Genomic DNA, 17135 nt, shown 5'->3' with positions numbered 1-17135 from the left:
CTCTCACTTGTACCGCCTGTCCCCTGCCAGTGTTCTGTGGGTTTTCCCTTCATAAGGTCTTTCTTGCTGGTCCCATCCACTCTGTTCCTGCTGTCATGGCCACCCAGACTTCCTGTCTTCTAGTGGCCTGGAAAAGGTTCCTCTCAGCCATCAAGCTTCAGCTGCTCTCCCCTGAACACCTGATCTTACACATTAACCTCTCCCAAGATGTCTCCAGGATATAATGGCCCACCACTGACTAGGTGAGGCAATCTCCAAGCAACTCAGCCGGGCATTCCCAGCATCCTTCTCCTTGTCCAACTCTGCACCCCAAGTCTTCCTACCCCAATACTGCTTTGGCCAAGCTTCCGTCCTGGCATGTGCATCCCAATGCACCAACATTCTGGGAGCAAGCACTGTGCTCGCTCTGAGATGCAAGATGGATTTAATATGGTCCCTGCCTTCAGAAGGCTCACAGCCCAGCCTGACGGATGGATGGACAGACACTGTTATCATCCAATAGGAGAGGTAGCCTATGCAAAGGTCTGTGTAAGGTAAAGCAGATTCCAGAAAGAGGTGAGTGACTGAGGTGGGAGGGGAGAGATGACAGGGAGATTGCAGGGGAAGGATGGAGAGACTGCTGACTGGGATGAAATCCAGGCTCTGCCACTTATTCACTGTGTGGCCTCAGGAAAGTTAATTAACCTCTCTTCTCCCCAGTTTCCTTAACTATAGAATGAAGAGGATGAGACCATCTATCTCAGGGCACTTTCGTGAGTGTTAAAGAACTAATATAGGTGAAAACCATAGAATGTTCCAAGCCCATAATGTAAGTCAACAAACTTTGGCCATTACTATCACTACCTGGCCCCCAACTCCACACATACCCCTTCATCCCTGGAGACTGAAACAAATTCAGTACACACTCCCTGAGGACCTGCTTGGCATCCTAGGGAAGCACCCTCTGAAACACCAGCCCCCACCCCCTGGCCACTCCCTCCCCTGAATACCTGCAGGGCTCACTGCCCACACACTGAAACACCCTTGGGTGCTATACGCTCTCCTCACATGAGGTCAGCCTTACCTTTCCAACTCTACTGGAGACAGAGGAAATAAGGAGAAGGCACAGGTGGAAGGAAACATTAAGCACATACCGTGTGCAAACATTTTTAAATACATGATCACCTATTGCTTCCCCAACCACATTCCATCCCCACCGCACACTGAGGACACGGAGATGCCCAGCGGCAAAATGATTCTCTCAGCAAGTCCTAGATAGCAAGCTAACAAGCAGCAGAGCCACAGTTCTACCTCAGCCTTCTCACTGCCGAGTCAGAGCACACTCTTCCTCACCCGGCGTTCTCCCCCTGGGCGGCAGTCACCTTTCTGCCTACTTCCCTTAGCCCCACCATGCCTTGAAGTAAGAGAAATCAAAGGCTGTGCACCAGGCCCTTTGACCTCTCAATTCTGCTTCCAGGAAATAACAAAAGCATCATGCGAAGACAGAGCTACAATACTGTTTTGAATAGTGAACAAATTTTAAACTGCCTAAACATCCAAAAAGTAGAACACTGATTGAGCAAACTGGGCATGTCCATATAATGGAACACCGCATAGCCCGAAATGTCATCATAAAAATGTCTTTATTGACATAGAACGATGTTCCTCATGTATTGTTGAATGCAGGGATGTGCTAAAATTGTATGTTTCATTTAGGGGGTGTGTGTGTAGGTGTGGAGAGAGACAAAGACAGAGGACCCTAAAATAGTATAGAAGACAAAATGTACACTATCTCTAAGGAGTAAAATTATAGGTGATATTTATTTTCCCCTTTATGCTTATCTGTGATTTCTGATTTTTCTGCGGTGAACATATACTATTTCCACAGAAAAAAGTTATTTTAAAAAGTAAAAAGAGTTAATATCTACCCTGTTATTGTTGTCATCCACATCGTAATAGGAATTACTTGACACCAAGTTTGCACTAAGTAATAGCTAGCTGAGAACAATGTTCTCAGTGGATGACAAAATAATTCAGGCAAAGGTTTGGGTGGTCAGTCGGCAAGATTCTGGAGAGCGCTAGACGGTCAGGGCCGGAAGCAGGGTGGGCAGCAGGAGCAAAGGAGGAAGGGGAAGTCGGTGCGAATATCAAAGAGCAACTGTGGCCTCTCTCCAGCTTCCCTCTGGCCAGCCCTGCTGGGCGCTCTGCAACCTGTGTCCAGGGCAGAATGGCATTTAAATATTTAAACAGACCCAGCTTTGCCATAACAAATGCACTCAGTCTCCAGGGATCAATCCCATGCCACAGGCCCTGCTCCACATATCAAGTTTCTGGGGCACGGAGCCTTTCCCATCCTCCCCCACCGCACACCATGCAAGGACCTGCAAGATAACAGCACAGACAACTGAGTGATGAGCCCAGCTTCCCTTCAGCAACAAGGGCAGCCAGCCTGAAGGCCATGTTATTGGCTTTTCCACTGCAGCTCAAAGCTAAAAGTATATGAACCTTAGAGAATGCAGGGCCTTAATGCCCTCAAAACAAATTCTTTTTAAGACTGCAAGAGTCATCTGGTTCTCCCTGTGCTCTCAGGTATGGGGGAATCAGAGTAACTTTAAGGAGGTTCAAGTCCAAGCAGATCTGTGTCTGCCCCATATGCCAATCCACCCGCCCCACAGCCATGCACAGCGGGGTTCCCCTGATAGCCCACAGTCCAGCCTCTTGTCACGGGGGCGGAGAGCCTCACTGTTAAGCCACTGCCTGGGAAGAAAGGAGCCCATGGTGTGGGGAAAGGGTGCTAATCAGGAGGCCTAGAGACTCAAGGAGCCACCTTACTGACGAGTGAGTAGAGTAGTGCCACAGCCACTGCAGGACAGAAATAGGACTAGACCCCCAGACTGCCTGCTTTCAGCCCTGTACCCTTCTCCCTCCAATATGCCACCACCAAGAAAAGCAGAAAGCCCCTCCACCACATTCGGACACTGCCCCAACCGGACATAGTTATACCCCCGCTCCCCCTGCTGGGCTTCTAGAAGAGATGCCACACTTTGGAATGACGTTTTCAGTCACAGGCCACACAATCGAAAATGCGTGTCTATGGGGTGAAGTTAGTGGAGAACAAAGTCCTTACTGACGGGGGTTGAGTTGGGAGGACCAACTCCTGGTGTGTGAATACGGGAGATGACTCAGAGGTGAGCCATGCTCCTAAGAGGGCTTCAACCACATCTGTTTGCCTTTTGTTACTAAGCCACCCTAATCACCCAGTTTGGAGTTGGGGTGGGGGTGATTTTAATAGACTTACATTCAAACGGCTCAAAATTACAAAAAGCTATTCCATTCTATTTCAATTACAATTATTACCTGACTCCACCTTGCCTGACCTTAGAAGCCACCTGGTGAAAGTGGACATGGCTTCACCTCTCAAATAAGATATGGGTGGTCATTAAATCACTTTTAAAACATGTTTTTTCCTTAACTCTCAGGAGAAACAAACTCCAGGATAGGAGGGCATATTTAAACAGCAGCTTAGGTAGAGATGTCCTGCAGTGTTATCAGCTCCAGCATTGGAGAAACCACGATTCATATCCCAGCTTTAGCATGAATCAGCTGTGTGACCTTGAACAAGTCCCTTCACCTGTCTGAGCCTCAGTTTGTTCACAGATCATTGAGGTCAACTGCCCCTGCCTCTCAAGGTTATTGTGAGGATTCAGATGATTATGAAAATGCTTAACATAGCACTCAGCATGTGTAAGCACGGTTAGCAGGAGCTACCACATTATCAGGAAAAAACTGGGAATAAAAGACAAGAGCTGATGAGGATGTGGAGAAATTGGATCCTTGTGTGCTGTTGGGAGGAATGCAAAATGGTACAGCTGCAGTGTAAAACAGTACAAAGGGTCCTCAAAATATTAAAACTAGAACTACCATATGATCCAGCAATCCCACTTCTGGGTAGTTTATCCAAAAGAACTGAAATCAGGATTCAAGGAAATATTAGAAATACTAGCACTCCCATGTTCACTGCAGAACTAGTCACAACAGCCAAAGTGTGGAAACAACCTAAGTGTCCATTAGCAGATAAATCGATAAAGAAAATGTGGTGTACACATACAATGGAATACTATTCATCCTTTAAAAAGAAAGAATTCTCCAATATGCAATAACATGAATAAACCTTGAGGACATTATGCTACGTGAAATGAGTCAGTCACAGAAAGACAAACACTGAATGATTCCACTTACATGAGGTCATCTAAAATAGTCAAATTCATGGCACCAAAGAGTAGAATGGTGGTTGCCAGTGGTGGAGAAAGGAAATTGCTTACCAATGGCATAAAGTTTCAGTCAAGCAAGATGAATAAGCTTTAGAGGTCTGCTGTACCACACTGTGTACCTATATTCAAAAATATATGTTGTATACTTAAAAATTTGTTGGGAAATCTCATATTAAATGCTCTCCCCATAGTAAAATAAACTTAAAATGAAAGTTAATTATTTTTTCAATTTTAAGAAAAACTGGAATGAAATTTAACTTCTGGGCCAAAAAAAAAAAAAAACCAACCACTTCACCAATCCCTTCCCTGGTGCCCAGCTGCAGTGCAAATGGGTGTTTTGCTCCTCCCTAAATGGCTAAGGCTTCGAGACAATGTGTTCATCTCTGAACATCACCCCATCACCACCATCTTCCTTCCTGCCGCTCTTTGAACAAAGAAAACGGAAAAGTGGGTGTCTCATCAGGAGTCTGCCTCAACGATGCTCACAGAAAATGCAGGGCTGGGGGCAGTTAGGAGAAGAAGCAAACTCTTGAAATGATTTTAAACATCCTAGTAGCCCAAACCCAGCAATTCTTTTCATGTGTCTATCTTTAATTATCCTAACACCTATAAAAGGGGGCTAATGATACTGTAAGGATTTAAAGCTATTAAGTAAATTAAAGTCAAGTGCCGGATTGCTGAGTTTTATAAGGGATCGCTGAGCCTGTATCAATGCCGAAAGCATTGGAAAGGAAAGATTCTGAGAAAACCAACTAAAACAGTGAAGCAAGCCAATGGCCCTGGGCCTGGAGAATTCCTGGAGACTCTTGAACTTCCAGATGCAAAAAGCAGGGGATAATAAAAGGGCAGAGCACCAGAAGCCTTTGAATTTGAATGAAGTTAAAAAATGTCATTCTCAAAAGTCAATATTGATGAGGTATCCTCTGAGGGGCTCTCAGAAAATGTAGGTTCCTGGGCCTGCTCCCAGTGGTTCTGAAGCAGGAAGTTTGGTGTGAAGCCCAGGAATCTGCATTTTTATAAGCACCTGGCTTGTCTCCATGCAGGTGGCCCAAGTCCACATGTTGGCAAACATGGGTGGCCTTTCTCACAGTCATATTCAGTCACTTTTGTTTGTCGGTTATGAATACTTCTCCTTCAGTGAGAGATCAAAAAAGAAGCAACAGAACTTTAAGCCTGGAAAACTTTCAGGATAATTAATAGAGATTGGTTACTTGCTGGAAAATGAAGTATTCATCTACACATGCCATAGACTGGTAAAAATAAATTATGTTCAGTTGATTTAATATTTCTCCGAGATGGAATAAATTCAATGGCTGAGTGAAAGGCAACAGGCTGACTATCTATCACCTGAAGTTAGCAGTTAAGATAATATTTCAACCACCCATCTTGACAGGGAATCTTAAACCAAGAACATAATAGGACAACTAAATCTAGGAATATATACCAGGAAGGGTTAAATATAATCCCATCTGCAAGATGCTACTACTGCTCTCCATAAACCCAGGAAGAGGGGGTGGGGTCCAAGGTAGCCTAATATATCCAGAAATAACTTGAAAGATAGAGTGGAGGTGAGGCAAATCAAACCTTAGACACAAAAATGGCAGGGACTGTGAATCTGTAGGGAATGCAATTTAACTATTGGGCAATGTCTTTAAAATTTGCCTTTATTGAATCTTGTATATTGAAGTCACATATTATTGTATCTCTTTATTGAGACTCAATAGGGCCAAATGCAGAGTGATTTATGGAAGAAGGAATAATCAAATGCATAAGCAGAAAGAGCACACACCTGGAGAGGAATTAGCACAGGGTCAGGACAGGCACTGCGTGGGAAGCAGCTGACGGGGCACAGTGCGCCGAGATGGCCGAATACTTCTATTCTCTACTGACACCAGCTGTGTTAGCAGCCGAGGTATGAAAGAAACAAGGAAGTATGTCTACTACTCTTTGAGCCACTTGGCCTTGGTGCTACTTCCAATGGGACTGCTGAACTTAAATGTAAACTGGGAGGGAAGGCCTCCAGAATAGACAAAATGCTCATGTGCCTATTTTGGGGGGAAATGATGCACAAAAGGTAAGGGGCTGGTAGGAGAGAAAAATTTCAGCTCCTATTAAGAAGAAACAATCATTCAAAGCACATTTGGAATCATGGAAGAAAGGGCAGCTTCCGGTAATGCCATCATCCCTGGGGACATTCAAGGAAGTGACCAGACACTTCTCTACTTAGGATGCATTAGAGATTATTAAAAGCATTACTCGCTCAGTTCGGGGGTGGGGAATGGGCCTTATGACCTCTCCAAAGGTCATTCCTATCCCAAAGGATCACATGTCTGAAGGGCACCAGCCAAAAATAAAGTCTATTAATCACTGAGCTGCCCACACAATTTCCTAAGAAAGCAAGAAGAGAGAAGGGCAATCTATGGTGGACTTTGCTCTGCTGAGGAAGGAAAGGGAGGCAGCACCCTTGTGGGCACGGCCAAGGAATCGGCTGCTGAGACGTCCAGAAAGCCAACACCAGGCCTGTGACTAGGCCTCCCAAGCACCGCAGAGTAAACAAGAGGGAAACAGACCTGTGCGGAGGGGACAGGAAACAGAAACAGCACTGACAGCTCCTAAGCACAGCCACAGGATTTGGGGGAGAGGATGTGATGCGAGCGCCCTGCACAGAAAGCAGGAAGCCGCGCCAGAGAGGGAGCCCCCTGAGGGCCCTCCATGGAGGTGCCATGGAAGGAGGCAGATGTAAGACAAAGGAGCAAAGAGAGGTGCTTCAAGGTGGGTGCAGAAGGGCACACAGGGTGTATCTGATAATATATGGGATTATTAGTGGCTGAGAATTAAATGAAAACTGGAGAGAAAGAGCACAAAGTAATCCCACTATCTGTGGTAGCAGAACATCCCATAAGGAAAATAAAGCTTTTAAAAGAGGAATTGAATGTCAATGCCCCAGTTCCCATGCAGCTGTCGGCATTCTTGAGAGCTGGGCTGCTCCAGCCAGGCACAACTGGAAAGCCTGCCCTGTGAGGGTCTGAAGGACCCTTCACAACCCAGAACCAGTCTCCAGAGAGCTAGCATACCCAGGCTTTTATGCATTAAAACAAAACTGAACCCCATCCAGGAAGCCAGACCCAGGCTGAAGCAGGTACCTCCTGATATTGCCAAGAGACAGCAGACCCCATGCCCTGCTTGGGATGGAGATGTTACCTGCAGGAGTCGTCTCAGGAATGTCATCTGCACGGTGTATTAAGCAGCCAAATGGGGGTCATGGAGTTTGAGTTCTTCTAGCAAAATGTTCTCCAACCAGCTGTCACCCCACCGGGCACAGAACAACTTTTTGAAATCAAAAGAGGCCAGTGAAGGAGGAGGAAAACAGCACCATCCCTGATGTACTTCCTGTGCCCCATCTTCCCTGTTCTCTCCTGCTCTCACGGAGGCTGCAGACACTGGCGAGATGGGCAGGGCACCGGGAGGGACCACCATGCAGGGCCCTGCCCTGCCCACTGCAGCAGCCCCTTTCTGCCCACGGCAGAGCTCTGCATCCTCAGAGAGAAGACAGGAAGGGAATATGGTCAGGGAGTACGGCTTGGAGTGCTGCTCTTGTCATGGGATGAGCAGACGGTGCCTGATACAGTGAGAAGACACTGCAGGGAGGACTTTAAACCTACCACCCAATGCCCTGGTAGGAACAACAAAAGCCCTCTTGAGCTGGCAGCCACCCCTCAGCAAGCTGCAGGTTTCTGGAGGTTTCCCCACCGCCACTGCTCCCTGCTGCTCTCTCCCTCAGCCCCTCCCCAGTTCTGTCTGCAGACCCTAAACCCAGGGGCCAGGCAGACACTTTTCCAAAAGATACTTCTGAAGTGAGCAAGAAAGGCTGGAGATGGATCAAGGGCCATTTATTAAACTAAGTCATTGTCAGAGAAAGATTCATAACTTGCCCTACCTAGGACAGGGGAGAGAGAGAGAGAGAAGGAAATCAGAGAGAAACAAACGAAAAGTCACAGGAGCCAAGTGCCTTTGTGGGAGGATTTTGAGTTATGCTTTTGTTTGTGACTCTTGAAATAGAGAAAGAAATAGAGAATGAATCTTAAGAAGACAGAGTGAAAGAAAAAGAGCCAGAGGAAAGGCATGAAGGAGGGCACTGCCTGAGGGAGGAGCAGGGCCTCAAAGGTAGGGAGGCCTCCCTGGCTGGCTTCTCCCTTGTGCAGAAGCCCCCGGAGCCAGACCAGCGGAGGAACTGGTGACAGGTGGGGGGCGGGCATGCCAGCTGGGGGTGCAAGGCCTGAGAAAAGGAGCCAGTGAGCCTGCAGGGTGCTGGCGGCCAGGGCAGCACAGGGTAGCACAGGGAAGGGGGACAGGGACGAGGCAGGAAGGTGGTGTCTGCCCATACTTACTGTCACAGACGTAAGGTTTGTCGTGGTCTTCCTGCGAGGTGGCGTCATGCCTCCTCCGGCCACCTGCAGAGCCTCGTGCCTGGGGAGACATAGGGGTATGGGATGCCTGTTACTATGACAGTCACTAAAGCCCTCAGCACCTTGCCACACCTCCTCATTCAACCTTCATCACGATATGTAAACCAATACCAACCCCATTTTACAGGCCAGCAAACTGAGGCCCAGAGAGGTTAGGTAACTGGCCCTAAATCACTCAGCTACTCACCTGTATCATCTTATTAAATCTGCACAGCTTGAAGAGAGAAGCACTACTATTAAGTCCATTTTACACAATAGGAGGGTAAGGCAACAGAGGGGATAAGTAGCTTGCCCTGCGTCACTCATACTACGGGCAGAGCCGGAACGTTAACTCAGGACAGTGTGGCTGCAAAGTCTGTAGCTAGCGAATTCCCACACTCCACTGGAGCCACTTTTCCAACTCCTTGTTCTTCTGGCTTCACCGACACCACAGGTAGATGCCCACCCCATCCTCCTCAGCCAGCCACAGGATGGGTATGTTGGGAGCAAGCAGTGAGCTGCAGGCATCACCCTGCACCTGCATTTGTCATCCCACTCAGGCCTCTCACGATCCGGCCAGGCCTGGCACCCGGGCCCAGGGCATGAGCGCCGGGATGTAGGGAGCTGCCTCTCTCCGCCAGGCATCCTCCACACAGGTGAGCTCCCACTGAGTCCTCCCAGTATGTTCTGTCTGCCTCTTGACACCCGCCTAAGGTCATCACTAGACAAGCCTCTCCACAAAGGGTCGGCATAACCTGGGGTGGGGCTGCAGTGGGCTCGACCTCCAAAGGGAGAAGAGACGAGCCGGGGAGGGAGCTGCAGCTCTGCAGCCTCGGACAGTGGCTCCAAGAACATGGCAAGGCTTATTCTTAAACCTCCGAGAGGCCCACACTGGTCATGTGGGTATGCCCTAGCCGCCTCCGGGTCGCTCGCGGGGCAGGAGCAGCTGTGAACGCCCCTCCAGGGAAAGGGCCTGCCGGGCTGTGGGGGGGCAGAGGGCGGTGCAGCAGAGAAGGAAAACACCGCAGCAACCTGGAGTGTGGGGGAAATGGGGCAGTCCCAGGGGCCTGGCCTGGAAAAGTGGCCCTGGAGTCCAAGGGTCGAAGGCCTGCGATGCCCACACACACACGCACACGGTCACAGTCACTGGAGCTGCACAGGGGAAAGGCCTCTACCCCAGCCCTGGGAGGCTCACACACACACTCACAATCAACACCACCTGCCAGGTTACCACCTCCATCATTTCCTCAGCTTGTCTCTCCCAAACGAATTACAGAATTCCTCCTCCTCCGCCTTCCCTCCCTGGCACCACTCTCCTCTCTGCCGCCCCGCCCCCACCCCTGCACACACACAGCCAGCAGCCCCCTCCCCTGGCCCTCATTACTCAGAGGTGACCCAGAGAGGGAGCTGTGAGGTGCTGGCAATCACCCTGAGGCACCGGCAGGCCTCCCGCCTGCCCAGAGCAGAGTGTGGTCACCCCCAGCTGCCCTCGGCCCCCAGGGTAAAGCCAAGGACAGCCTGACGTGTGCAGCCCGCACCCCTGTCACAGCCACCTCAGAGCAGGGAAGCAAGTCGGGGAGGGGCTCTGAGAGACTACAACACTGGGCGGAGGAGACAGCGAAGCTTCCATTTCCCTCTGCAGGCTGACCAGCAGGGCCACAGCACTCCCACACTCTCCTTGTACCTCAGTTTCCTCAACTGCAAAATCAGGGTCCTGGCCTTTGGGCAGGAAGGGACATGCACGGATTCTTCTGTGGCAGCAGTGCTGAGTCCCCTGGCATATCTCAAGTTTGGAAACTTGGATTCCTACTTGCTTGCTCAAATGTCACCTCCTCAGAGAAGCCCTCCCTGACCACCTTATGTCCATTCAGACCCTCCCTCTCATTCTCTTCCCCTGCCCTGCTTTACGTTTCATCCTGGCACTTAGCCTTGTCTGACTTTGTATTACATGTGCATTGTTACACTGGTTGGTTTTCTGTCTGCCCCACACGAGGGTGTACAACATGTCTATTTGGACCATTGCTGGTCTCAGGACCTGGCCCATTAAGAAGCACTTAATAAACATTTGCTGAATCAACACATCAGTCAGTCAGTGAGGGAGCTCATCACCTCTGGTGGTTCTCCTTCCTTCTCTGCACCCAAGTGCTATCGTTCCTTCCTGCAAAGGCCATCTTAGGCTTTGCATTTCCCTTCTACTGCACACTGCCATCCAGGAGTTCATCAAATGATCCCTGAACTGCTCAAAGCCAGCAGCTGAGGCCCCACCTCTGCAGTGCCCTATCCGATCCATCCTGCATGACTCCCAGACCAACCAGACTAAAGGAGAAGGACAGAACCCTCAGTCATTCATTCACCCACGGCCATCTAAAACCCACCGACACCGCCAGTGGCCACCTACTACCAGCACCGTTAGGTTCACCTCATGTTCTTGCTTTGTCCAATGAAAGTATCTTTTTTTCACTGAACCCTGTCATAGGCCAGCCTCGCCTCTGTCCATCCCCATCAGATCCATGGTTCAGCCCCGCTAACATCCCACCCTCTCACGAATCTTCCTCTTGACACATTAAGGAGTAAGAAGAGCACCAGCTTTAAAACCAGACAGACAGGTTTAAACACCAGCTTTGTGTCTTTGACCAAGTGATTTCTCTGAGTTTAAGTTTTCTCAGCTCTAAAATGGGCACAGCAACACCTTTACTGCATTTGTGGAGAGAGTTAGAGCAAAGGGTGTGCAAAACCACAGGGGACAGTGATAGGTCTACAGGAAGTGCTCAATAAAGTATTTCACCTCCTTGCCCAAGTTGACCTCTCTCTTCTCTGAACTCTTACTGCATTTGTCTAGTGCACAGTCAGAAGCCTGTGGCTTTCTAATTGTATTGTGGCTATTGGCATTTTCTCCTCAGTTTAATTGCAAGGTCCCTGAGAGCAAAGATGGCATTTCGTACTTTCTTATGAACCCTTCAATACTTAGCACTATACTGGGCACATAGTAGTACCCAAGCTCTTTTGCATATATTAGTTCAGTTAATACCTACAATACACTATACATTAGAGCCAATAACATTATTCCATTTGGGCCTTGATGAAACAGGTTCTGAGAGGGTTCATGACCTATCCAGTCCCAGAGCCAGTAAGAAAGAGCGAGAACTAGGGTTCCAGACTGCTAAAGAAAACTTTAGAGCTGACTGTCCATAAGAAACAGCTCCCTCTCTGACAACTGTCCACCCCACTCTAGTGCCCATTTAGACACTGGAGGGCCATGACTGTCGTGACTGTACCACATGGCCCTGCCCCACTGGCCACAGCTGATTGGCTGGCTCAGGAGTAGACACCTGATCTAAGCTGGGCCAATCAGAGTCTACCTCCAAGGGACTTGGAAGTGACCCTAGTTAGTACAGGCCCCTTGAACCTGGGACCCATAAATTCAGGAACTAGACCCCATGTGCACAGAAAAACAGGAAAGGCAGTCTTTCAGGAGAAAATCGAGGGGGAAGTAGAGGCCAGAAAGCTGCCTAGGTCCTAGGTTCCTTACTCTTTCCTAAATCTAACTCTCCGCCATTTTCTTACCCTTCCTGCGGTTTGAAACTTCAGATTGCTCAAATTTAGGACAATGGACCAGCAACTTTTCAAATACTTCCCGTTTTTGCCTAAGCTGTTGAATTTCTTGCAATTAAAAGACCCTCAACTAGGACAGGCTCAGAAAGCTAGTTCCTCTAAACCAGTTGTTCTCAAATAGCAGTTCAGGGATCCTTGGGGGTCCCTAAGACCTTTTCAGGGAGTCCACAATGTCAAAACTCTTTTTATAATAGTACTAAAATGTCATTTGAATTTTACATTCTTATTCTCTCACAAGTGCACAGTGGAGGTTTCCAGAGGCTACCTGATGTGATGATGTCATCACTCCATGTGCTCATACATTCATAAGTTTAACATTTTTGGGCTTTAATTTCTTATGGAATAAGTATCACTAGTTATAACCCACCAGAGCAGTAGCTCTTGGGGGCTCTCAGCAATACTTAAGCAAAGAATTTCTGAGATCAAAAAAACCTGAGAACCACTACTCTACATCCGTACGATTTTAAGTGTGGTCCTCGGAACAGCAGCCCTGGCATTACCTGGAAGCTTATTAACCAAGTAAAGTCTCAGTCCCCATCCTCTAGACTTACTGCATCAGGATTTGTCCTTTAACCAGACCACCAGGTACTTCATATGCACATTAAAGGTTGAGAAGCACCACACTATACCACACTGCATGGATAAATACCTACTGATTGATTGACTGATCAAACATACTCACATGGATGACTTACAGGAATTTTATGCATTTTTAAAGAGCTTGAATTTCTTGGGCTAAAGGTACCATAGACACAATTAATAATTGTTGGGTCTAAATTTCCTTCACTCCACAGGGAGTCTCCATTGTTAACACTCTGAGAGTTGTTCCCTTTGCTTGCATCCTCTTAATAATATCTAGCCTTTATTAAGCACTCAAATTGGCTGTGTATTATTACTCCCATTTTAATAATGAAGAAACTGAGGCCTACTTATATATTTTGGTTTGGGTCACAGAGGTTACATAATTCACCCCAAATCTAGTAAGTGGTGGAACTGGGATTTGAACTCACGATTCAAAAAAGGCAGAGGCTATTCTTATAATCATTACCTTAGCCCTAGCTTCCTCAGTAGGAACACACAAAGCACCTGGGGGTCTTGTTAAAGTGCAGTTTCCAATTCAGTCCATCTAGGGACCTGTCTGGTCTGGGGTCCTGCATGTCCGACAAGTTCCTGGGCAATACCAATGCTATAGACCAGAGACCCCATGAGGTGAGACGGCCTCTCAGTCCTGACAGCAGAAATGGGAGCAGTGCTCTCCAGAAGCCAGCAGCAGCTTGAATAGGCCACTGCAAAGGGCATCTTAACTGGCAGCGTGGGTGAAGCAGCCTCACACACTCCAGCTCATCACACCCTCCCAGGCCTCCCCCTGGCTCCCACCATAGGGGACACACCCACAGTGTCACTGCACAACTTGGAACCATTCAACTGCACCTTGGCCAGCATCAAGGAGGCCCAGAGCTAGCCTAGGTCCCATCCAACTCCCTCACTATGTTCAGGCCTTCTTTCACCTCCCACAAAGTTGAAATGTAACTTTCCTTTTTTTTCCATCATTCAATCATTCATTCAACAAACTTGTCATTGACCACATGACGGGCACTGGGCCAGGCATGACTTCGTAGGAAAGGCAGAAACCTGGCTTCAAAGCATAGACCTGATGTTCAAATCCTGGCTTCTCTTTTACTAGGTTGGATGAACTTAAGCAAGTTATTTAACCTCTCTAGAGGGATAATACCAACTTACAGGAATGGAAGAAGTAGGGCTGGCCAACAGGTCACTTTAAATTTTCAAGTAGCCACATTTTTAAAAAGGAGTAAAAACAAGTACAATTAATTTTAGTAATATATTTAACCCAATATATTCAAACTATTATCATTTCAATATATAATCAATATAAAAATACTAATGAGATGCTCACTCTTCTCACACTGTCTTCAAAATCTGGTGTGTCTCTTACATTTACAGCACATTTCATTTGAACTAGCAACATTCAACTGCTGAACAGCCACATGTAGACAATGGCTGCCATAAAGGAGTGTGTGCAGAAATAGAGACCCCAGTATAAACTACATAGTCGTCACTGTCTACATGGTGGCTCTTACTGTAAGGAGCCTCATCACACTGTCAGGTGTAGACATCACTGGGGTGCCCAGCAAGTATAAACGGCTGCTACCTCTGTTGTTGGTGTTCTTAGAGAAAAAACACCAATTCACATCCACCGACTGGGGGTTCAGTTGTCTAGATGTAGGTTGGGAGTGGAGAAGATATGAAGAGGACCATTCTCCACAATCTAATCGAGTAAATTTTGGTTTAGGCTGAGGGAGCCCCGTAGGCACACACCCCTTGGAGTTAACACAAGGCCCAGAAATTCCACATCCTAAAGCATCCTTTAATGATGGAACTGGATATTCATTATGTTGGAGCCCCCAGTGAAGTCATGAGTCTAGGCAAGTTCGTCAGTGGCTGCTAAAACAACTGGATAAAAGCTTGATGGGGAACTCCATAAGGAGACATCAGGCTGACAGCCCCAAATCATCTGATCAGCTTCCACCACTGAAAGCACAGAAACTGGACAACAGAGGCCCCCTGACATGGCACAATAAGCACACATCACCACCTAGGAAGATTCTTCTCCCACCAAATAAAAGGTTTCCATACAGACATAAATACCCTGAGTCAAACCAAATCTCTCTCATCAAACCACCAGTTTTCAGGAAATAAAGAGGATAGAGGGACACATTAAATGCTACCAGCCCACCCAATCTAGAATGTGAGAAATCCTCTAAGACGAACTGCCCAAGTGCTTCAACAAATAAATGGCATGGAGAAAAAAAAATACATTGTGTGGTAGGATGTAGCACAGAGAAGGTATGCTTTAGAATATAAGAGGCTTAAGTTTCAAATAAACCACCTGTAAAAAGGCATTTTTGAGAAAATCTGGTGGAAATGATCAGGGACTGGATATAGATATTAGACTAGTTGTTATTTTTATTGGTAGGATGATATCTGTTAGAGATATACATTGGGGTATGTGCAGGTTAAATAATAAAATGTCTAGGACTTGTATTCACATATTCCCCAAAATTTAAATATACAAACCAACAAAAAGCGGGAGTAAAGAGAGAGAGAAAACAAGATAATGAAAACACTGACCCTTGGTGAAGCTGGGTGGCCACCATATGAGGTGCGCGGCCTCAGAGGGCTGCCCTGCCCCGCCTGAGGCCCCCGCCACTCAGCAGGTCAGAGCATCTTAGGTCAGCCTGGGCAGCACCAGTCACATAGGCACTGCTTATAACATGGCTTCCCAGGTCCCACCCCCGTCCTCCTAAGCCAGACCTCCTGGGAATGGGTCCTGGGAACCCGCATTTCGATAGGCTCTCCTGCTGATTCTGACAAACACAAGGCCCAAGAACCAGGGGAATAGAGAGGCGCACTACAATCACCACTGGATCCAAACCCACAGAGCACCCAGGACTGGCTTCTTATCTGGGGCAGGGGTAAAGGCCCTGCCTAGAGCCTGCCGGAGCCAGATGGAAAGCAGCATTGGCCCGCAGAGGTCCCTCCCCACTGCCTGCTGTCAGACGCCCTGGCAGACCCGTGAAGATGACCACCCAAAACCCGCTTGGGCTTGAACATGAGGACCCTGGGCAGCAACCTGAATGCCTGGGAGCAGCCCCCAGACTTGGCTCCCTCCCCTCAAGGACCACTCTTCTACCATGGATTTCCCCTCTAACATTCCCCAGGCTTCTGGCCTTTTCTGCCACATTCCAGGACCACAAGCCTCCGGAGCCCCTGTTTTGCCCACTCAGGGACCTCTGGCTGTGGCCCCATGCTTTCCCAGCATGACCCTGCTCTCTGCCTAGTGACATGCACCCCAAAGCCAGTGTCTGGACCTTGTCATTCTGGGGCTGCCCCAGGGACAGGAAACTTTCAGTCTTCTTTTACAACCAAGTAATGGGGACAACATCCATATTCTCCTCATCCCCCACCCTCACCTGAACCCCACCCCAACCTTCCCCAGACCCTCACTGTCCCCTCCAGGCACCCTCTGCTGCCTCTTCCTCTTGCCAACCCTAAACTTGCAGGCTATCACCTGGGACCAGGGCTCTTCTGGAGTTTTCCTTTCTGAGTATTCTGGAAGAAAGACCATGGATATGATCTCTACTGGTTGCAGTGGGACTTAGAACCTGAGGACCAGATTTTTTCCCCAGCCTAGGCCTCCCTGATCTCTTCCCCCCTCACGCACCCCCAGCTTACCCGTCCTCTGGTCCTATTCTTTCGCTTGGGAACATCCTCTTCTAAATCCTCTTCTTCATTTCCTTCTTCTACATTTTCATCATTTTCCAGGACCCTCTGAAATGACAATAAATAGAAGGGTTGAGAGATAAAATTCAAAGGAAAAAGTCATCAGGGGGTAATTTGGGGGATGTTTGTTTTGTTGTTGTGTTTTAACAAAGTGAAGATGCTTCCCCCCTCGGGAAGGAGCATCCTTGAGACGCTGCCTGGAGTCTGAGTTCTCGGTGATACCAGCTCCTCTTAAATCCTAGGTTCCTTCCAGCCAGGTCCAACCAGAACACTGACCTTTTCCTTTTTTGTTGTTGTTGTTGTGCCCAAGAAGAATTTTTTAAACAGATAGTGCTCTGGTACTCTTGTATGTGGACCCAAGATGGTCTGCCAAAATTTACTCTCCTTAATGTAATTTTTCCTGTTATTCTGAAACCCTGCCCTGTTTGATGAAAACAAGTTAACTTCTTGTTCATCTGACCAGAATTTGACATTAATGTGTTGTTCATAATCATTCTTTTCCTAAGGAAGATGAATTTTCATGATA

At 47.9% G+C, this 17135-nt stretch overlaps 1 protein-coding gene across 4 annotated transcripts in view; it reads right to left on the bottom strand.

The window, feature by feature from the left end:
• The window catches only part of DPF3 (double PHD fingers 3), a 240695-nt gene that overhangs the window by 83021 nt on the left and 140539 nt on the right, over positions 1-17135 (bottom strand). For all 4 annotated transcript variants that reach the window (XR_005030464.2, XM_036913301.2, XM_036913300.2 and 1 more), the window contains exons 5-6: positions 16562-16657; positions 8639-8717 (exon numbers count right to left, since the gene is read on the bottom strand). Coding sequence is in view for 3 of the 4 variants with exons in the window: in XM_036913301.2 (XP_036769196.1) it covers positions 8639-8717; positions 16562-16657 (175 nt within the window). In the remaining variant the exon portion in view is untranslated. The remainder of the gene's footprint in view (positions 1-8638; positions 8718-16561; positions 16658-17135) is intronic.

This window comes from Manis pentadactyla, chromosome 11 (genome assembly GCF_030020395.1).
Source record: "Manis pentadactyla isolate mManPen7 chromosome 11, mManPen7.hap1, whole genome shotgun sequence".
NCBI classification, from domain to species: Eukaryota; Metazoa; Chordata; class Mammalia; order Pholidota; family Manidae; genus Manis; species Manis pentadactyla.
Note: the sequence above shows the minus strand (reverse complement) of the source record. Positions and strands in the feature narration are given on the sequence as shown.